At 40.9% G+C, this 17,334-nt stretch overlaps 1 protein-coding gene across 9 annotated transcripts in view; it reads right to left on the bottom strand.

The window, feature by feature from the left end:
• Window positions 1-17,334, bottom strand: part of COA1 (cytochrome c oxidase assembly factor 1) — a 356,542-nt gene that overhangs the window by 83,005 nt on the left and 256,203 nt on the right. For all 9 annotated transcript variants that reach the window (XM_086964885.1, XM_086964887.1, XM_086964884.1 and 6 more), the window contains one exon: window positions 10,778-10,879. In XM_086964885.1, coding sequence (XP_086821011.1) covers window positions 10,778-10,879 — 102 coding nt within the window. The remainder of the gene's footprint in view (window positions 1-10,777; window positions 10,880-17,334) is intronic.

The raw sequence follows: 17,334 nt of genomic DNA on the forward strand, positions 1-17,334 counted from the left end.
AGTAGTTTTCCTACGTTATTTTTATTATACCTGTTACTTTCATTTTACCCTGCGTATATTTTCTCTGTGATCGATGAGATTTGGTGCCAAAGATACCACGGTGTTTGTCCTTGGCCTCCGATCTTATCAGAGTTGGTCACACGTATACATAGAAACTAATTTGAAGGACGTAAGGCACAGGCATTACAACACGTGTTGGTCAACAACAAAAACATTATTAAGATTATGCATTTATCATCTGTGGTAAATGCATACTAGTTGTAAAAGCATGTGTGGAAAAGCGATATGCGTGCTAATGGTTTAGTGGTGACAATCACGCGTGCTTATGAACCGGGTCTGGGCGTGGTGGAGTCTAGGGTACCAGGCGGAGGGGCACGCAGCTGCACTCATACAATATAGAAGTAATATAGGATTCTTAAAACTTAAACAAAAATTATTCCATAATTATCCTAGATTAAGTCTTCTGTTAGTATGTTCGTTAAATACATGAATATATGTTTTTAAACAATTAAAAACATTTGCGTCTTTTTTGTACGGGGCACGATACATGACGTCACACGGAGGCTTTGATGCGACGCGTAACCTCGAAGCATATTCGTAGCGTATGCTGAGAATGATTAGCAGTATAAACTATGGTGCGATCACTCTCTCACTGTCAAATCAGAGCACAGGGGGCCAGATGTAGGTCACCAAATACCGGCCGGTAACGGCTGATTTCGGCCGTTACCGACCGGTATTTGGTGATTGAGATGTAGGGGGCCAAAATTTTACAGAATCTGTAAATTTACCGATTCTGTAAATGTACTGATCCTGTAAAATACCGATTCGGTAAATTTACCGAATCGGTAAATCAATATGTAGGTGGCACTGCAAACAGTGCCATAGGTCCCAAAGAATTCGTTATTTACCATGTAATACTATTGCATGGTAAATAACTAATTCCTGTGTACATGCACATCTGTGCATGTACACCTGTGCCATGTGGCACACAGACATGCCCTAAGGGCATGTATGTGTGTTACATGGCACACAAGACAGAATCAGGGGTGCAACAGGGTTTCAAAGTGCAGCCCATTATTGAGAATCCTCAGTAGGTTTAATTGTGGTTAAAGAGAGAGAATACAAAAAGAGAAACATACCACAAGAGGAGAATAAATATATATATATTACCTACTGGCGGTCGCCAGTAGGTAGTTATAGTTAGGACATACTTTCCATAGGAAATCCACAACATTCTATTTGTAGTTGTAATGCTCCACGAGTGGGGCCCCAATGGTGTTGCATCTAAGTCTGCTCATGTGCTGCAGAATTATCGTTTTGTTTACCGATTCGGTAATTGCCATTGGTTCCTATGGGCCTCAAGGCCCATAGGAATCAATGGCAATTACCGAATCGGTAAATACCGATTCGGTAATTACCGAATCATTCCGATTCGGTAAAAATTACTGAATAATTACCTACATCTTATTTACCGAATCTAAAATGACGAATCGGTAAAATTTGGTATTTTAGAGTCGGTAAATAAGATTTACCTATATCTGGCCCAGGGTGCGCTATGAGAATGGTAAGAAGTGGTCACTCATTGGAGATCCATTTCAGGTGTGTGGCTTATCCACAGTATAATAACGTTATTTTTTAACCTGGTTAAGTTTGAGGTTTGCATGAAATACTATGCTATAGGCAGATATGGATGTTTTGGCAGCGCTTATGTCCAGGAAGCTTGGTTATTACCATTTACATATAGGTGCCTGAGGGAGGGAAAAGAAGTCTATGTGAATGGCGAGGATTGCACAATAGTACCACATCACTCCTTAATTTGTAGACACATACAATTTCATGGCTCTTGTATACAAGATACGCCTGATTTGGACTGAGTTTTGAAAGGTAGTCCGACACCTGCTATCATAAGAACGTTCAGTTTACTGGAAACGGGAGTTATTTACTTTGAAATAATGGAGATTGTTGTGCAATGTTAGCAGGCATCGCTTACATGATTACGGTAACTGAGCGTGTGGTTTGATTAAAAAAAAGTTGTGTTAACTCCTCTGCATGGAAAGCTGGATGTTTCCATCTGGCGGTCGATTTCGACCTTGAAAGCAGAGTCAACCAAATGAGTCGTATAAGAGCGCTATTGTCTCAAAAAGAGGTCGCTCTTATATCTGGTACAGAAACATTCGTCCTTTATGTAGCAAACACCCGCACAGAAGTGCATGATTTATTAAATACAGACATGCTCTTGAATTTTGGGGAGTTAATTTAGAGTATCTTTAATGTGTCCTTGACTACGGGGTTACCTTACTTTTTAAAAGTTAGAAGCAGTGGCCTTGTGACTTCTGTAGAAAGTATATTTGGTGTCTTTTTGGGATTTTTTCATTCGATTTTTTCCAGCATCTTTGGTGGATTGCGCTTAATACTCGCATTAGTTGCCGGTGTGCTTTTATTAATTTGTTTACATAAATATGGATGCACATCCTGCAGCAGACGATAATATGTCCCAGCTGTTGCTGCTCCGCAACCGAATGCTTAGTTACTATGGAGCGCTGCCTCTTGCAACTTTGAGTGCAGCTTATGGATTATCGTTTCGATTTTCCTTTTTCACATGCGTTCAACCTGTGTTCCATTGCCTGAGCTGCGATTTCGACTGGGCCCTGGATTTGTGTCTCTGCAGTACGGTGTCTCCCAACGCGGATTATGACCAGTTGATAAGCCCGTTAGTGGTTCATGACTTGCTCTGTTCTGGCGGCGGGATTATGGCTTTAGCAGCGACACATGGAATAAGGGGACATTGGAATGTTTTTGCAGCGGCGCTTGAGTTCTTGGCACGCAGTTACATTGAAGATGACCAGAGTTTTCCTCCGATGGTGATAGAGGCTCCGGTTGTTGAGGAACATGTATGTTCATTCTCACTATTGAATTGGATGGCTGAAATGTTTTCAGATGAGAACAATTACTTCCTCTTGGAGGCTGTTGCTACATACTGTGCTTAAAAGCTGTTGGATTAAGACTGTTTGATTTTTCTACGTATTCTTTATTATTTAGTTACTGTTTTCTATCAAAGAGCGAATAACTTTTTTTGGAAATATGAACTTGACTCTACTTTTTAGGCTTGGACTGTGCGTTCCTAATTCGCCCACGTTTATATCACGTGCTTTGATCAATAAAGGGTGCCGTGGGGCTGACCGTTGCACTCACAGCCTGTTAAGTTAGCATGGGTTTATTAGAAGCTTACACTCTATTTTTGCTTTCCTGCTCTGCTTTGCACACAACACGTACTTGTGATATTGTTTAGAGAAAGCTGAGTATTTTGCTTTATATGAGAATAATTTGGTATGCTAGCTTTGTAAACTGCCTCGCTAGTTTTGTGTGTATAGTGAGAGCATGGAACATCAAGGTTATCTTGAATACTGCGTCTGTTATTCAGAATGATCCTCGCATGTTCGAGCCATAATACATATGGAGCTGTGGGCACCTCTGATACTTGCGCGTTTCATAATCTATTGTGGAGGCAAAGTTGCACACAGTTGGAGAACATTCGTATCTTGACAGTTTGTGGAGCACTGAATGTGATCCATTACTGCTGAGTACCAGAGGTATGGGTGTGCCACTGTAATCCTATGAGACTTTCTGTAGTTATAAACTAATCTGCTAGGTAGGGAGGGTGAAATGTAGGTATATTTTAAATTTGTTTACCTTTAGCATTATAGGATGCTTTTTCCGTTTGTATTTCATAGAATAGTAACAATGCTGACAACCTTGTTTCTGATGTTTGGTTGTATTTTCTACGGTACTGTGCATGAGATTATGGCGTTAGAAATAAACATTTCAAAGTTGCACGTGTCTTTATTTACATCTTGTTTTTGACTGGTGTAAGAGTATATTGAAAGAGTGTTTTTGTTATCCACTTTACTTCATGTAATCTAAGTCGCATATTCTGGGTTGACTAGTCATTGGTGTTTTTGCTCTAGGGTGAAGAACCAATGAGTTACTGATTGCTAGTTTGGTAGGGGGTTTGTGTAGTAAGGTGGGTTTTGGTACCCCGTAATTCACTGAGGTCCTAAGTCTTTATGCACAGTTTTGTTTTTGAGCAGAATTCCTGGAATAGTAGTTACAACAAAAAGGCTCGATAAAGGGCTTGCACTTTGAGAATGAATATAAAATAGAAGAATAGTTGATAATCACAGCTAAGGAATGCAGTAATTAGATGTGTGTATGTGTGGATGATGTGTAGATTGAGTAGAAGATGAAAAACGTGAAAAATAAGAAAGGTTGGAGAGACACAAACTACCCACTGCATTGTCAGTGAAGTGGATCTTTGGATTTCCAGGTCATTATACAGATAGGGTGTTGGATTCCGCAGTGGGAGCAAGAGAAACTGGTACAACAACTAAGGAAGAAAGCTAGTGCATAAAGTACACACAGTTGGGCAGATTTACAAGGTCGTGGGAAAAATGATGCAAAAGTGGTGCAAGGGGCTTGTAAACCTGCCGCAGTGTGTGGTAGAAAAGACGCAAGAAAGGACAGAAGTGTGCAAATTACCCACTGCTATTCACAGGTAGTAGTTACCAAGAAGGCTGAATAAAGGGCCTGCACTTTGAATTTGAATTAAAGAAGAATAATTGATAAGCTTAGGCAAGAATGGTAGCAAGTAGGTGTGCGTATTTGTGGTTGTTGTGTTGATTGAGTGGAAGATGACTAAGGCGAAAAATTAGAGAGGTTGCAGAGATGCAAACTTTCCATTTCTTTGTAAAGGAAGTGGGCGTTTAGATTTCCAGTGCATATATATATTCACTGAAAAAACATAGGTTTCAGGCACGTTATAGTTAGGAATTAGCATTTAAAAAACCTTAGAAATTTACTGGAAAAACCATAGGTTTCACCCATTTTATAGTTAGCTGGACATTTCTCTCATACAAAACCATTGAAATTCCCCCGTTATAGTAAGTTCAGCTAACTATAACTCACGCGCCCGCAATGCACTGCTGATGACGTCACATATTACATCACTCATGACATGGTCAGTGACATCACTCATCACATCACTGATGACATCCAAATTGCAAATTGCAGATCATTTTTCTTATCTGTTTGTTTTCCCTACCCTTTTTTTCATCGGATTGTCACCACACACCTATAAGATAAGAGACTCTCTATTTAGGGATGGGCACTTTTTCATTTTTCTTTCTTTTTTATATTAACCCCTTCAGTGCTGCGCGAATTCCGCTGCGGTGCTGAAGGTTCTAAAGAACCTATGGAGCACAGGCTAACCGACGCTCATGACGGAACTGTTCCGTCATGAGCACCGAAGGGGTTAATAACTGTGTTTTGTAACGGACCCTAAAGCTAATGGAGGCTACCTATGAAGGCCACTTGGCATTGAAAAGCTACCTGCATTTTCCAGGGGAAATGGGGAACTGCATAGCAGGGCACTAGTCCGTTAGTATTGTATGGGAAGGGATTTGTGAATTCAGGCACTAGTCCATCACAAAGGTTTTTGCAAATGGAGGCACTTACCCCTGCGCCCTCAGAACTTTTGAAACTCTGGTCCCCTATAGTGGCGCCAGAACAGTAAGCGTAGTAGTGTGGCTCACTGGTTAGAGGCGGCAGACCCGAGAGCAGAGGACAGCCCGGGACCAGGGTTCGATTCCCGGCGCGGCAGGTTTCTGGACCAGGGTCAGCGGACTCGATAATTCTCTCGCCTCGGTGCCCACTCTGATCAGCGATCACACTCGGCAACTCTGGGCATTAGCTTGCCTCATCTTCACTAACGGCCCCACCAGACCGCCGGGGATGCCTGGTCTCACCCTGGAGATACCCATTAAGGGACCATCTCTCAGGGAAGCCAGGAAGGGTTTCGCAGCGGTCGAAGCGCCTTGGGACCCTACGGGTAAGTAGTGCGCTATATAAATGCCAATACATTTACATTTACATTTACAAGCTCTAAAATTAAAAGTGCAAAGCAATGGAGGAAGTACATTTATGTCCAGACATGGATTGAGGAATGCTCCTTGCCCATTTTTTAAGTTCGCCAGCAGGCATGATCAATTTGGCATGAGCTTGTGGGCATATGCAATTTAAATTGTGAATTCAGGCACTAGTCCGTCACAAAGGTTTTTGCAAATGGAGACACTTACCCCAGCACCCTCAGAACTTTTGAAACTTTGGTCCCCTATAGTGGCGCCAGAACAGTAAGCTCTAAAATTAAAAGTGCAAAGCAATGGAGGAAGTACATTTATGTCCAGACATGGATTGAGGAATGCTCCTTGCCCATTTTTTAAGTTCGCCAGGAGGCATGATCAATTATGCATGAGCTTCTGGGTATATGCCATTTAAATTTGATATAAGAAATACAAATATTGCATTGATTCATGTAAGTAATGCACTTTACCTGTTTTAAGATGGCGACCATTAGTGACGTTGATGCAGGCAGAAATATGGTGCCTCATTTATGTTTATTATTTAAGCATGTCTGTGTATACTGTAATTATCGTGTGACCAAGACACTGCTGAGTGTCGAAACGCGTAACGGTATCATGGAATAAACCCTGGTGATTGAAACTCTCCCTCTGAGTGCGCATTTTCATTTTACTGAACTTTGGATATACATATATACACACATGTATATTTATTACCTACCGGCGGTTGCCAGTAGGTAGTTCTAGTTAGGACCTAGTTTCTATAGAAAGAGAGTTTTTTTATTTGGCAATACCTTTGGTGCCGTTAGACGAATTTTCATGAAATTATCAAAACAGATAAGACGCACACGTCAGATGGTGTCTTGAAAGTTTCAGGGTAATGCTTCAAGTGGGGGCCGAGAACCAGCAGTTGCTTATAAGCGTGTTTTCCCCATGTTAATTCCCATAGGACCTTTAGACACGGCTACAGCCTGTACTGCTGAACGGAATTACACAAAATTTGGCAGGAAGGTAGATGTTGGTTCAGGCATGTGCATCTTTTATATTTGGTGTAAATCTGTTCAGTAGTTTTGGAGTGATTTAAAGAAATTTCCAGTTGTATATATAGGGACGAGGTGGCTCTGTGACCCCTCCCGATCTTGTGCTGAGATCTGATTGGCTGCCAACAGTTCAAATCAGGAAGTGTTGGCAGCCATCTTGTGACCCGGTCACAGGAAAAAACATTAAATAAAAAAAGAAGAAGGGTGCAGGATAGAAACACCCTAACCCCCTAAGCTTGTGGGTATATGCAATTTAAATTGTGAATTCAGGCACTAGTCTGCCACAAAGGTTTTTGCAAATGGAGACACTTACCCCGGCACCCTCAGAACTTTTTAAACTTTGGTCCCATATAGCAGCGCCAGAATAGTAAGCTCATAAATTATAAGTGCAAAGCAAAGTAGGAAGTATATTTATGTCCATACATGGATTTAGGACTGATCCTTGCCCATTTTATAGATTCGCCAGCAGACATGATCAATTATGCATGAGCTTCTGGGTATATGCAATTTAAATTTGAAATAAGAAATACAAACATTGCATTGATTCATGTTAGTAATGCACTTTACCTGCTCTAATATGGGGACCATTAGTGACGTATATATATATATATATATATATATATATATATATATATATATATATATATATATATATATATATATATATATACACACACATGTATATTGATTACCTACCGGCGGTTGCCAGTAGGTAGTTATAGTTAGGACCTAGTTTCTATAGGAAGAGAGGTTTTTTTTATTTGGCAATAAAAATTAATCAAAACAGATAAGATGCGCAAGTCAGCTGGTGTCTTGAAAGTTTCAGGGTAATGCTTCAAGTGGGGGCCGAGAACCAGTAGTGGCTTATAAGTGTGTTTTCCCCATGTTAATTCCCATAGGACCTTTAGACACAGAGAATCGCAAGGCCGAAAAACAAAAAAGATTTTTTTTAAAAACAATATGGCGGGAGTTGCTCTGGATCCGCGACTCCAGGCGATTTTTTTTTTTAACTAGGCGTGAGCTCCCGCTCTTTGTTTGGTATCAGCCCCTGGGTGGGCCAAATCTCAGGGACATGGCCAAATGATTAAATAAAGGAGGAAGGCACAAAGGGACCCACTCTTAGGGTATTTATATACCCGGAGACCGCCACCTCCCTGGGGTTTTAGTATAGGGGGCTGCCTGGGCCACTGGGCCCCGGCGACCACCACCTTCCATGGGGCCAATTTGAAAGAAATAGTGGGGGCCAGGTGGGGGGAGGGGTATTTTGAAGGACGATGACGAGGGAAAATTAAATAAATAATACATTTTCCCTCATCATTGTCCGTCAGCCCCCCCCCCCCCCACCGCTCTTACCTGCATGGTCCACAGCTGCCCACTGGGGACCGCCACCTCCCCGGGCCCATTTTAAATGAATGTGATGGGACCTCACAGACCCTGTGTCCTGGGGACCACCACCTGATTGGGGCTCAAAAATGTGTATCGAGGGTCCTCACAGCCCCCCCCCCCCAGGCCCCGTGAGCCACCCCCTCCACTGGGCCAATATACCTAAATGGGAGGAGGGCTGCGCGACCCCACTCCCGGTTCCACACGGCCCCAGGTTCCACCATCTCCCTGAGGCGGCCCTTCTAAGTAAAAGAAGGGAGCGCACAGCTCCCTTCCTGGAGCCAATAATGGCTGTGGGGATCGCCACGCCCCAGGGTTGGCTCCAGCAATGTCCCGGTGTGCCCACCCGTGAGTCATTACAGTTGTCTATAGCGGTGCTCCCGCCAAGCTATAGCAAACTCTGCAATGCTTTGAGTAAGCGATAGCATGCAAAATATTGAAGGCTAAAGAAAAAGAAAATGCAGTGCTTACAGGTGAGTGTGTTGTGTTTTTGGGAGTGGTGAAGTAAACAAGATGCGAGGCAGTGCATTCAGGAGAGAGCGAAAAGGGTGCTGAAGAGGAAATAACTGACGTTTAAGATATGGTGATGGGTGCGATGTGGAGTGAAAAAATGGCTTACATGTCTAACACGGAGTGAATATTACAGGAGTGATTGAGACACTTTGAAGACCACTACCTCTGCACAGGCATCAGTAGGGTCTAATTTAGTCTCACAATTTTAGAATTTAAACCTTTTCAGTACTATTCACAACTCAATCATTGCTATTAGTCATTGATCTTCAACAGCAAACAACCATAGACAACGCCAATAGCTATTAACATATCAAGTAGTAGTGGCTGATTAAAGTGCATGTCAGTTGAGTTGTATATATATCTGGCAGCAACAACAGGAAGCTTAAAGAGGTACCAAAATATCAGTCAGGTGGTATACTTTGGGAATCCCAGAAATGTAGTTTACATGTTTAAGCCACACCCTTAATGACACAGACAATGTCCCTTTTAGAGACACCCCCCACATCATTTTTTCATTCCACTTAAAGCCCTGTCATTTAGAGACAGTACATCTCCATTGAATGACCACTAAATTTGGACAAACAGTTTTACTGATAAACTTATGCAGCACACAAACGATGACTGGAAATAGTTCTTCAGCGATCATTATAGCATCACCAAGTAAAGTGGCTTGATTTGCTTTTATCCTATTAAAATCTTGTTTCCATCAGCATCAAGAATTACAAAAAGGGGCTTCATATGTATTTTTATAGCTGCTAAAATGCTTTGAAATATATGTAGAATGCATGTACAGATATTTACATGTTGCTGCATGTTAAAAGAAATTAACGTCCAACCGCCTTTCACTTCACACTCCCTGTACCCCAACAAGATTTTCTTTAGTACAGTTCACAAAATCCACCAAGTTTGCAGTAAAGAAAGTAAACACCAATTTCAGTGTTAAAAGAATAAGAAACAATTTGACATTGACCTCCGTCTTTGAACACACAGCCAAAGTGACAAGATAAAAATACAATTTTAGCCATCTTTACAGCTCATTCTTCTTTGGGGTTGGGGGCTGCAGTAACCAGCGCATCCCTGCTTTCAGCACCTATGGCAAAAATACATCTTGCGGTAGTAAACCCTGTAATTTAGCAAATTACATGGTTTGTAACAGAAAACTTTTTGTTTTACATTTCTTGTTGTCATAGAGAAAGACGCTTTGCCATTTCCTACTTCCTGTAGGGAAATCTCCAACAAAGGAGATCGACGTCACTGCATAGCATAGATAATTCAGAACAGGGCAATATAGTTCAGATTGTGGAACTAGCCAATGTACGCCAGTAAAAGGTAATTCTTGCTAACCAAGGTCTTAATAAAATGTAAAGTGAAAATGATCAGTATCCAAATACAATACATCGACGTTTAGGCGCATTTGCAATAGGATGCAATAAAAGCAGACAATAACGTAGTAAAGAGCGTGCTGTGTTAGCCAGACTACTCTTTACTAAATGCCTCGTTTCACTCCCATTTCATATCTTGCTTTATTTGCGGATATTCTTTACATTTTTTTGCAGGCCACTGGATTGCTTATATGTTTTCTTTTTCACATTTTCAGACATTTGTTTTCCTCACTTTACAAAGTAACACTATTCACTTTTCAAGCTGGCCTCGCTGGCTGGGTCTCATTTCGATAAGCTACAAAGAGAATATTACACACCTTATACACTTCTTTCCCATAGTCCTTGAAATGTAATTTGCTTCCCACTGACTCACCAAGGTGTTCGTTATTAAACCTTTAAAACTGTAATCCCATGACTAAAAGATAACCACACAAACCATCTGTTTCCTGTATTTAAATATTTCACAAGTTGAGCACACAAGGCGTGAACCAATTACAATGACGTAGGCCGTAGGAACAAAACCCTGTTTAGGAGACAAACAACTTACTTTGCATGTAATAGTACATGAGAGCAGATACTCCTCCAGACACCACTCCCAGGTATATGGCCATTTGTTGCAGCGCTTTTATAGAAGCAGGCATCGTGCTTTCTGAAAATAAACAAGAGCGAATGATTTTGATGGACAACAAATGTAAGCACATCAGTACCACTGACTGGCTACAACTAAGGACGAGTGTCAAAAAATCCCGATGGGTGGGGAGGCTCAGAACAAAAATTAAGAATTGTCGAGTTATTAGCAATTATATTTCCTATTACGGTGTGGCTACCGAAATCAGATGGCCAGCATCAGGTGGTAATTGACTAAAAGCACCAGGAAATATTATATAGGACACTCACGCAAGACCACGGGTGTTTGCAGCAGGACATTCCAAGGCTCGCAAGAGACACCCTTGATGCTACCAAATATTGCAGTAAATTGTAAAACAGCAGCAATAGCAGCTCGCCGGAAGGAGGCTGAGCCAGAGACGGAGGGCAGAGGGTTTACCTCACCAATGGAATCCACTGGATGTGATGCCCATTATGTGCTCACAGGATTTTGCTTGGCTATGGATGCTACGCTGTCCACCTTGGCATTAGGATTTTTAACCAGTGCTTCTGTGCCTGTTAGCAGCCCTCCATCACTGTGGCACTGGTTCTGGCATCATATCTTGGCATTACCACATGGAATATGTCAAACCTCTTTAAGTAACATACTGGAAAGGTAATGAATGCCTCTTTGGAATGGAATACCAGGTTTCCCATTGCCAAGGAATTCAGTGGTACACGCAAAGCACAACAACCATTCCAGACCTCCTGAGCCATTTCACTGCATGCATGAACACACATGGGCGCTTGTGGGTATCCTGGGCAAGGCATCATATACATGAACTAGATCAATAATGCAAATATCTGCACACACCGCACCCTGCATGCGCGTTTGGGCAAATAAAGTCAAGATTTCAATGCTTGCACGTCATGAACTGCTGTTCTCCATGGTAAGGTAATACATGTTTCACCCAACAAATGTAAGGGCCCCCTTTCCTTGTTTTATGAGGCCAAAATCATGGTAGGTATTAACTCTATGTTAACAACCAATTTAATAATTGTAGGATGGAGTCAGAAACATATTAACAAATTTACAATCTTAATTTATACCTTTTTTGCCATAACTGGTATTATATCTACAGACAAGGGACACAATCGGCTATGAGCAATGGAGAATAATAAGGGCAAAAATTCCCAAAAATGAGTTGTATGTTTATTTTATTTATCAAACCGTGTTATTTCTTCATTATTCTAGTTAAAAACATCATCATATTTATTTTAAAACAATACAATACATTGTAAAATAATGTACAATATAAGATGAAAAACTGTCGATACATGTTTCACACCACAGTGATAGGGGGCTGCATGTAGCCAGCAAACCCGGTCTCCTATTTCCCATTAAGGATGAACCAGGCCTAAAATCAACCATAAGGTAGCTGCACTTCATGATGAGGGTCAAGAACCACACGAGAAGATGTCATCACCGAGGCCAGCATACTTAACCTACCACCTACTTAGCTCCAAATTAGCTTTTGAATATTGAAAAAACTGTTTGTAGCTCATTTTATTTATATATACATTATTTCTCCTTCTGAGGAGCATATAATGTCTGTAGTGTCACCTAGCGTTTTTCTACAAGAGATGGACATGGGAAATTTGGTGGGACTCTGGGCTGACGATGATGTTGGCCTTGTGGATGTTGCCCCTGCTGACCAGAAAAAGAAACATTTGCGGCAGTGCTCGGTACTAGTGCCTTGGAGTAGTGTTGTCAGTCTACAAATGAATCTCGGACAGCCACACTGCTATGAGCCATCTCGTGGTCAGGCGCGGTTGGAGTCGGCCAGACATGTAGTGATATACCTTATGCAGCACACCTCTCAATGTCCTCCGCTTACCTAGTGGCCTTGCTCTAGCAGGGTGCTATATGCTTATTATGGCATCTCCACAACAGATTGCACTGTGTAAACAGAGTTCCCATCCATTTGCGATCAAAGGACTTCTAATCGTGATCGACTGCATGTAATTTGATGGTAGCAAGGCAAGGGTGCCAGCTGAGGTTAAAATGGCAGTCTCGTGGGCAATTCTTTTTTTTATCTTTGAATCCGTGCAAGTAGAAAGTAATATCCAATGTGTGTTGGTATCAATTTTCCTGTCATCGAAATAACAGCACTTGGTCTGCTGGCAGCAACCTTCGGGCAGAGGGGATGTTGCTTTTCATTTGTCGGTCTAATCAGAAAGTAGAAGGCCAGGAGAGTGCTATTCCTGGCTATACCATTATGCTTCAGGGAGTCATTATTTTTTTTTAGACATGGAAAGAACAAATATGAATACATTTCACCCTGACTGGGTGGAAAAGCACGCGTTGTCTCAACCACATCTGAGTGCGGGAGAGTAATTTCCACTGCATCCAGTTTTACAGGAAGTTTTTTAGATGCACAAACTCTGATGTAGTGGATTGCTTTCATAAGTTGTGGTCCTGCCCCAACCTACAGTCATATTCGTGTCGTATTTCTGCTTTTTTCAGGAATTTTCTTTTTAAAAAAAATCCTTTAGAATTACATCTAAAACTGCCTTTTAGGAATCACTGCTGGACCAAGCTTACTTTTGGTTGGAGGGGGTGGAGAGGAGAGGACACAGTCTGGTTATAGTTGTGACTGTAACTCAGTTTGGATAAAACTAATTAGAAATCAAACTTCCCCGCGTTATACTTCAGCTGGACATCCAGGATGTTAAAGATTTGTCAATTGGGATATTAGTTTGCAATGAGAAACAACACAATTTCTAAATGTAATAGTTTCTGAACAATTTTACCATAGCCAATGGAGTAACGCAAAATGATGAGGTCATGGGCATAGCTTGGCCAGTAAGATTGTGAGGGTGTGAGCTGTAGAATTTCCAACAATTACGCTGGCACACAGGGGTCTACTTTTTTCAAATTCTTATGCAGTGGTGAAGCCAAAAATGCTGTGCTGTGCTGCATGGGAAGGAGAGAGCAGGAAAGCACAGATATGGCACTCTCCTCCACTCTCCTTAGCGCCTGTGGACATTCAGGTAGGTGGACACCACACACACTTCTTTGCACAATAGTGCAAGGGTGGCTGCGAGAGTGTAGCATAGGTTTTGGCACGGAAGGGTACCCTTCCAGTACAAAATACAATGCTTAGACTAATTTTAAAACTTTTCCCACTTTGTATTTGTGCTGTACAGTGCAGCTCACATGCAAAGTCGGAACACAAAGAGAAATAAAAGCATTTCTCCTTGAGAGTGCCTTTTTGAAAAGGGCATTATATTTTCACGCAAAACTCTATCTACTTTATTTAGTAAATACGATTTTGCATCAAAAACCATGGGTGGTTGCATGGGAACGCCCATGCACCACCCATGGAACGCTCCCTTGGCGCGAAGTAAAGCAAAGTAGTGATATGCTCTTATTTACATCACTTTCAAGTGGATTTCCAGAGCAAAACTTGAAGTAAATTGGGAAAAATACATTTTGCATCAATTTGAGTAACTTTTGAATGCAAACACAGCACAACATCTTAACAAATATACCCTGTAATGTTAAAATGTAGAATACGACAAGCAGGGGGCACAAGAGGGGCTTAAGGGGCAGTGGAAAGGGCAAGTAATGCAAATTGGTATGGGTACCAAGTGAGAGAAAACACATTATTTGTGAAATAACCAAACAATGTTAAATGTTCTTTTCAAACAGAGAGGGAGAGTGTGTGTGCATTTTTAGTTTGTGTGTGTACACATTCCTGGTGAAATCCGACAGACACCTCACTTTGCCCTACTGAAAACTCCTGTAACCAACTATTTATCACAAAAGACATTTATTAGGGCAGTGTAACACCCCAAGATCCCGAGAAGCTATGTACCTGGATGGGGTCCACCAGGAGAATGTGGTGAGTGGTCTATGAGACTCCCATTTCTCTCAAACATTCATATGTCGTAAGCTGAACAAGGGGCCCTCAAGGTTGGGGGCACTTGTGCCACAGGGGCTGTAGGGGCTTATATTATGCCCCGTTCTCTATATTCCTTAATAATGAATTGGTGGTGGAGTAATGTTTTACAGATGGACAATAGTGTATTTATGATGTACATTTTCGCAGTTTTTATCTTTGCATGTGGAATAACAATCAATGTTTACTGCTTTTGTATGTGTTGGTATCTAACCAATACAACTTGAATCAAGTTGGGGGGTAGGTAAAGTGTGCGTGGCTGCAGGTATATGGAAGGCATCTTGTGCAACATGCTCAACTTTTGTCAGGTCAAGGTGGGATCCTTGACCTTGAGGACCTTCACCACATCTCCTGACCAGAGCTGTTAGTTCTAGAGTGACTCGTTTACCTGGCCGTTACCATCATCCGCTCCTTTTTCCACTCCCTGGCCTCCAACCACAAAGGCTATGACAATAGCATGGGAATCTAAACATTAGAAAGACTACAGATAATTCACGGTGGATATATTTCTTTGCAAACCATTTAAATTCTCATGCTGTAGTCTGTTTTGGGAACAGAAGGTATTGAAGTACAGATGAGAAATTGAGGATTCCTATAGAGAGAGAGAGAATAGTTACGATGCACATTGTGTTTAATCTTTAAGCTCTATAAATTGGTTTAGGTGAATTTCAATTTAACTATTTGATTTAATAAGATCATTATTAAAGAAGATTAGCATGATTCTTCATATATATTGGTCATCATCAATATCAATATTTTTATGTGACGTTTGGTGCGATATATCAGTATCAGTATGACAGAGTTCATGTGGATTTCTCGAACCATAGGTCAACCACGGTTAGATGAAAGATAAATGTTTTTTTAAATGTATAAAGTGTTGTATATTTACTTGTTATAAGATTATTAACTCAATTGGAGACTACAATATTATCATCATCTTGTGAACAGTTGGATATCTTACGTAATATAGGAAAATATTAATATAAAAGTTAGTCTCACAATTATTTTCCTTAGATGTTTAGAGAAAATAAATTCCATGATCTCCACAGTTTCTTGTTTAATACTCTGTATATCATGAGTGAGCATATACCTGTAGTTGTAGATATTTTGTCTAGGTGTATTTGTGACAATTAATGTTCATATTTCTGGTCTATCTCATAACTGTTGAAATATAAGGTTTTTATCTAATTATAAAACCATTTTTAGGGATTCTTTTATATAGCTTTTTTCAACAGCCTTAAAAAAGAGGCTTGTCCATGAAACACGTGTTAACGGGGTCCACCAAAAGAATGTGGTGAGTGTCCAATGAATCTCCGCTCACTAACGCCCAATACAGTACGGAGTTTCCCCAATTATCCGCTGTAAACTCCAGAATAATAATAATAGTAATAGTTTGATGACTCAGTTGCAGTGTATTGCAATGCCATTCCAGGAAATGGCTTTCATATTTATTTCCTCTGTAGTAACCCAAAATGTCACTTTCACTACAGTGGAGGCAGAAGCTAACCCGGAGTCATAAAAATGTCTTGGCTTTCTAGCCAACCGAATTTTGTAGTCTCCAATTTGTACTTTTGCCTTTTCCCTAAATATGGGGCTACAAGCCCAAATCAACTTGAAGAGTGACGTTGAGTTACATAACTCAATGCCTATTATGGAGCGAAGGAATACTCTTGACCTAAGCCAACACCCACACTGCCCCTCTCACGTACATAATCATGACCACTGACATAACCGTGAGCATTTTTTAGGAGACTAATGATGGAAGCCAAAGGTAACTCATAGGTCACATGCAATGCACCCATTATATCTACCACCACTTAACTTATAATCAATCATTTACATTCCCAGACAATTTAAGTTTAAAGTGCATGCATCCCACCAAGAAGCCAGTATTTCGTGATTCCTTTGTATAACAAACTGGAAGTACCCTGAATACAATGCTTGCAACATTGACGGTGAAATACAGCCTTTACAACGTGGACATTACAACACAATGCCTTTTATTTTAGTGATTAGGTTAAAGGCATTGCATGGAAAAGGATGTGTGGTAAAAGCTTGCGTGGGAAATGCATACATTGTAATGTTGTACAACTCCATTGGCAGGTACTTTTCAGGAACTCGACGATGAGCAAACACTCCGCAGTCAAATCCTCTCTCCCAGGCAGCACCATTTCAAACTGTGATTAGCTATAGGGTGGATTCTTAGCAACATGTCCATGTCAGATTCCTATCTCAGGAGAAGTTAAGCTCTAAATCAGTAGTCTAGAGGAGGGTAACCTTAGTCAATAAATGTGGTAATTATAGTATTTGATGCTGTTTTATGACAACTTAACGAGGACCTTATGATCTTTTCTATGTAATTGTATTTTACTGACAGTTATAAAATGTAACTTTGAAGCAGGATTGCATGTTGTAGCAACAGAAAGTAACCATGGGTGATTTTCTTAGCCAGTTGTGTGCCCAATTCCATTGTACTATCATGGCTCTTGACACTGGGTCTGATTCAGCCTTATGGAGGGATATATTTTAGACCAGGATACCCCATTGATATGTG

This window comes from Lissotriton vulgaris, chromosome 4_1 (assembly GCF_964263255.1).
Source record: "Lissotriton vulgaris chromosome 4_1, aLisVul1.2, whole genome shotgun sequence".
Classification (NCBI taxonomy): domain Eukaryota; kingdom Metazoa; phylum Chordata; class Amphibia; order Caudata; family Salamandridae; genus Lissotriton; species Lissotriton vulgaris.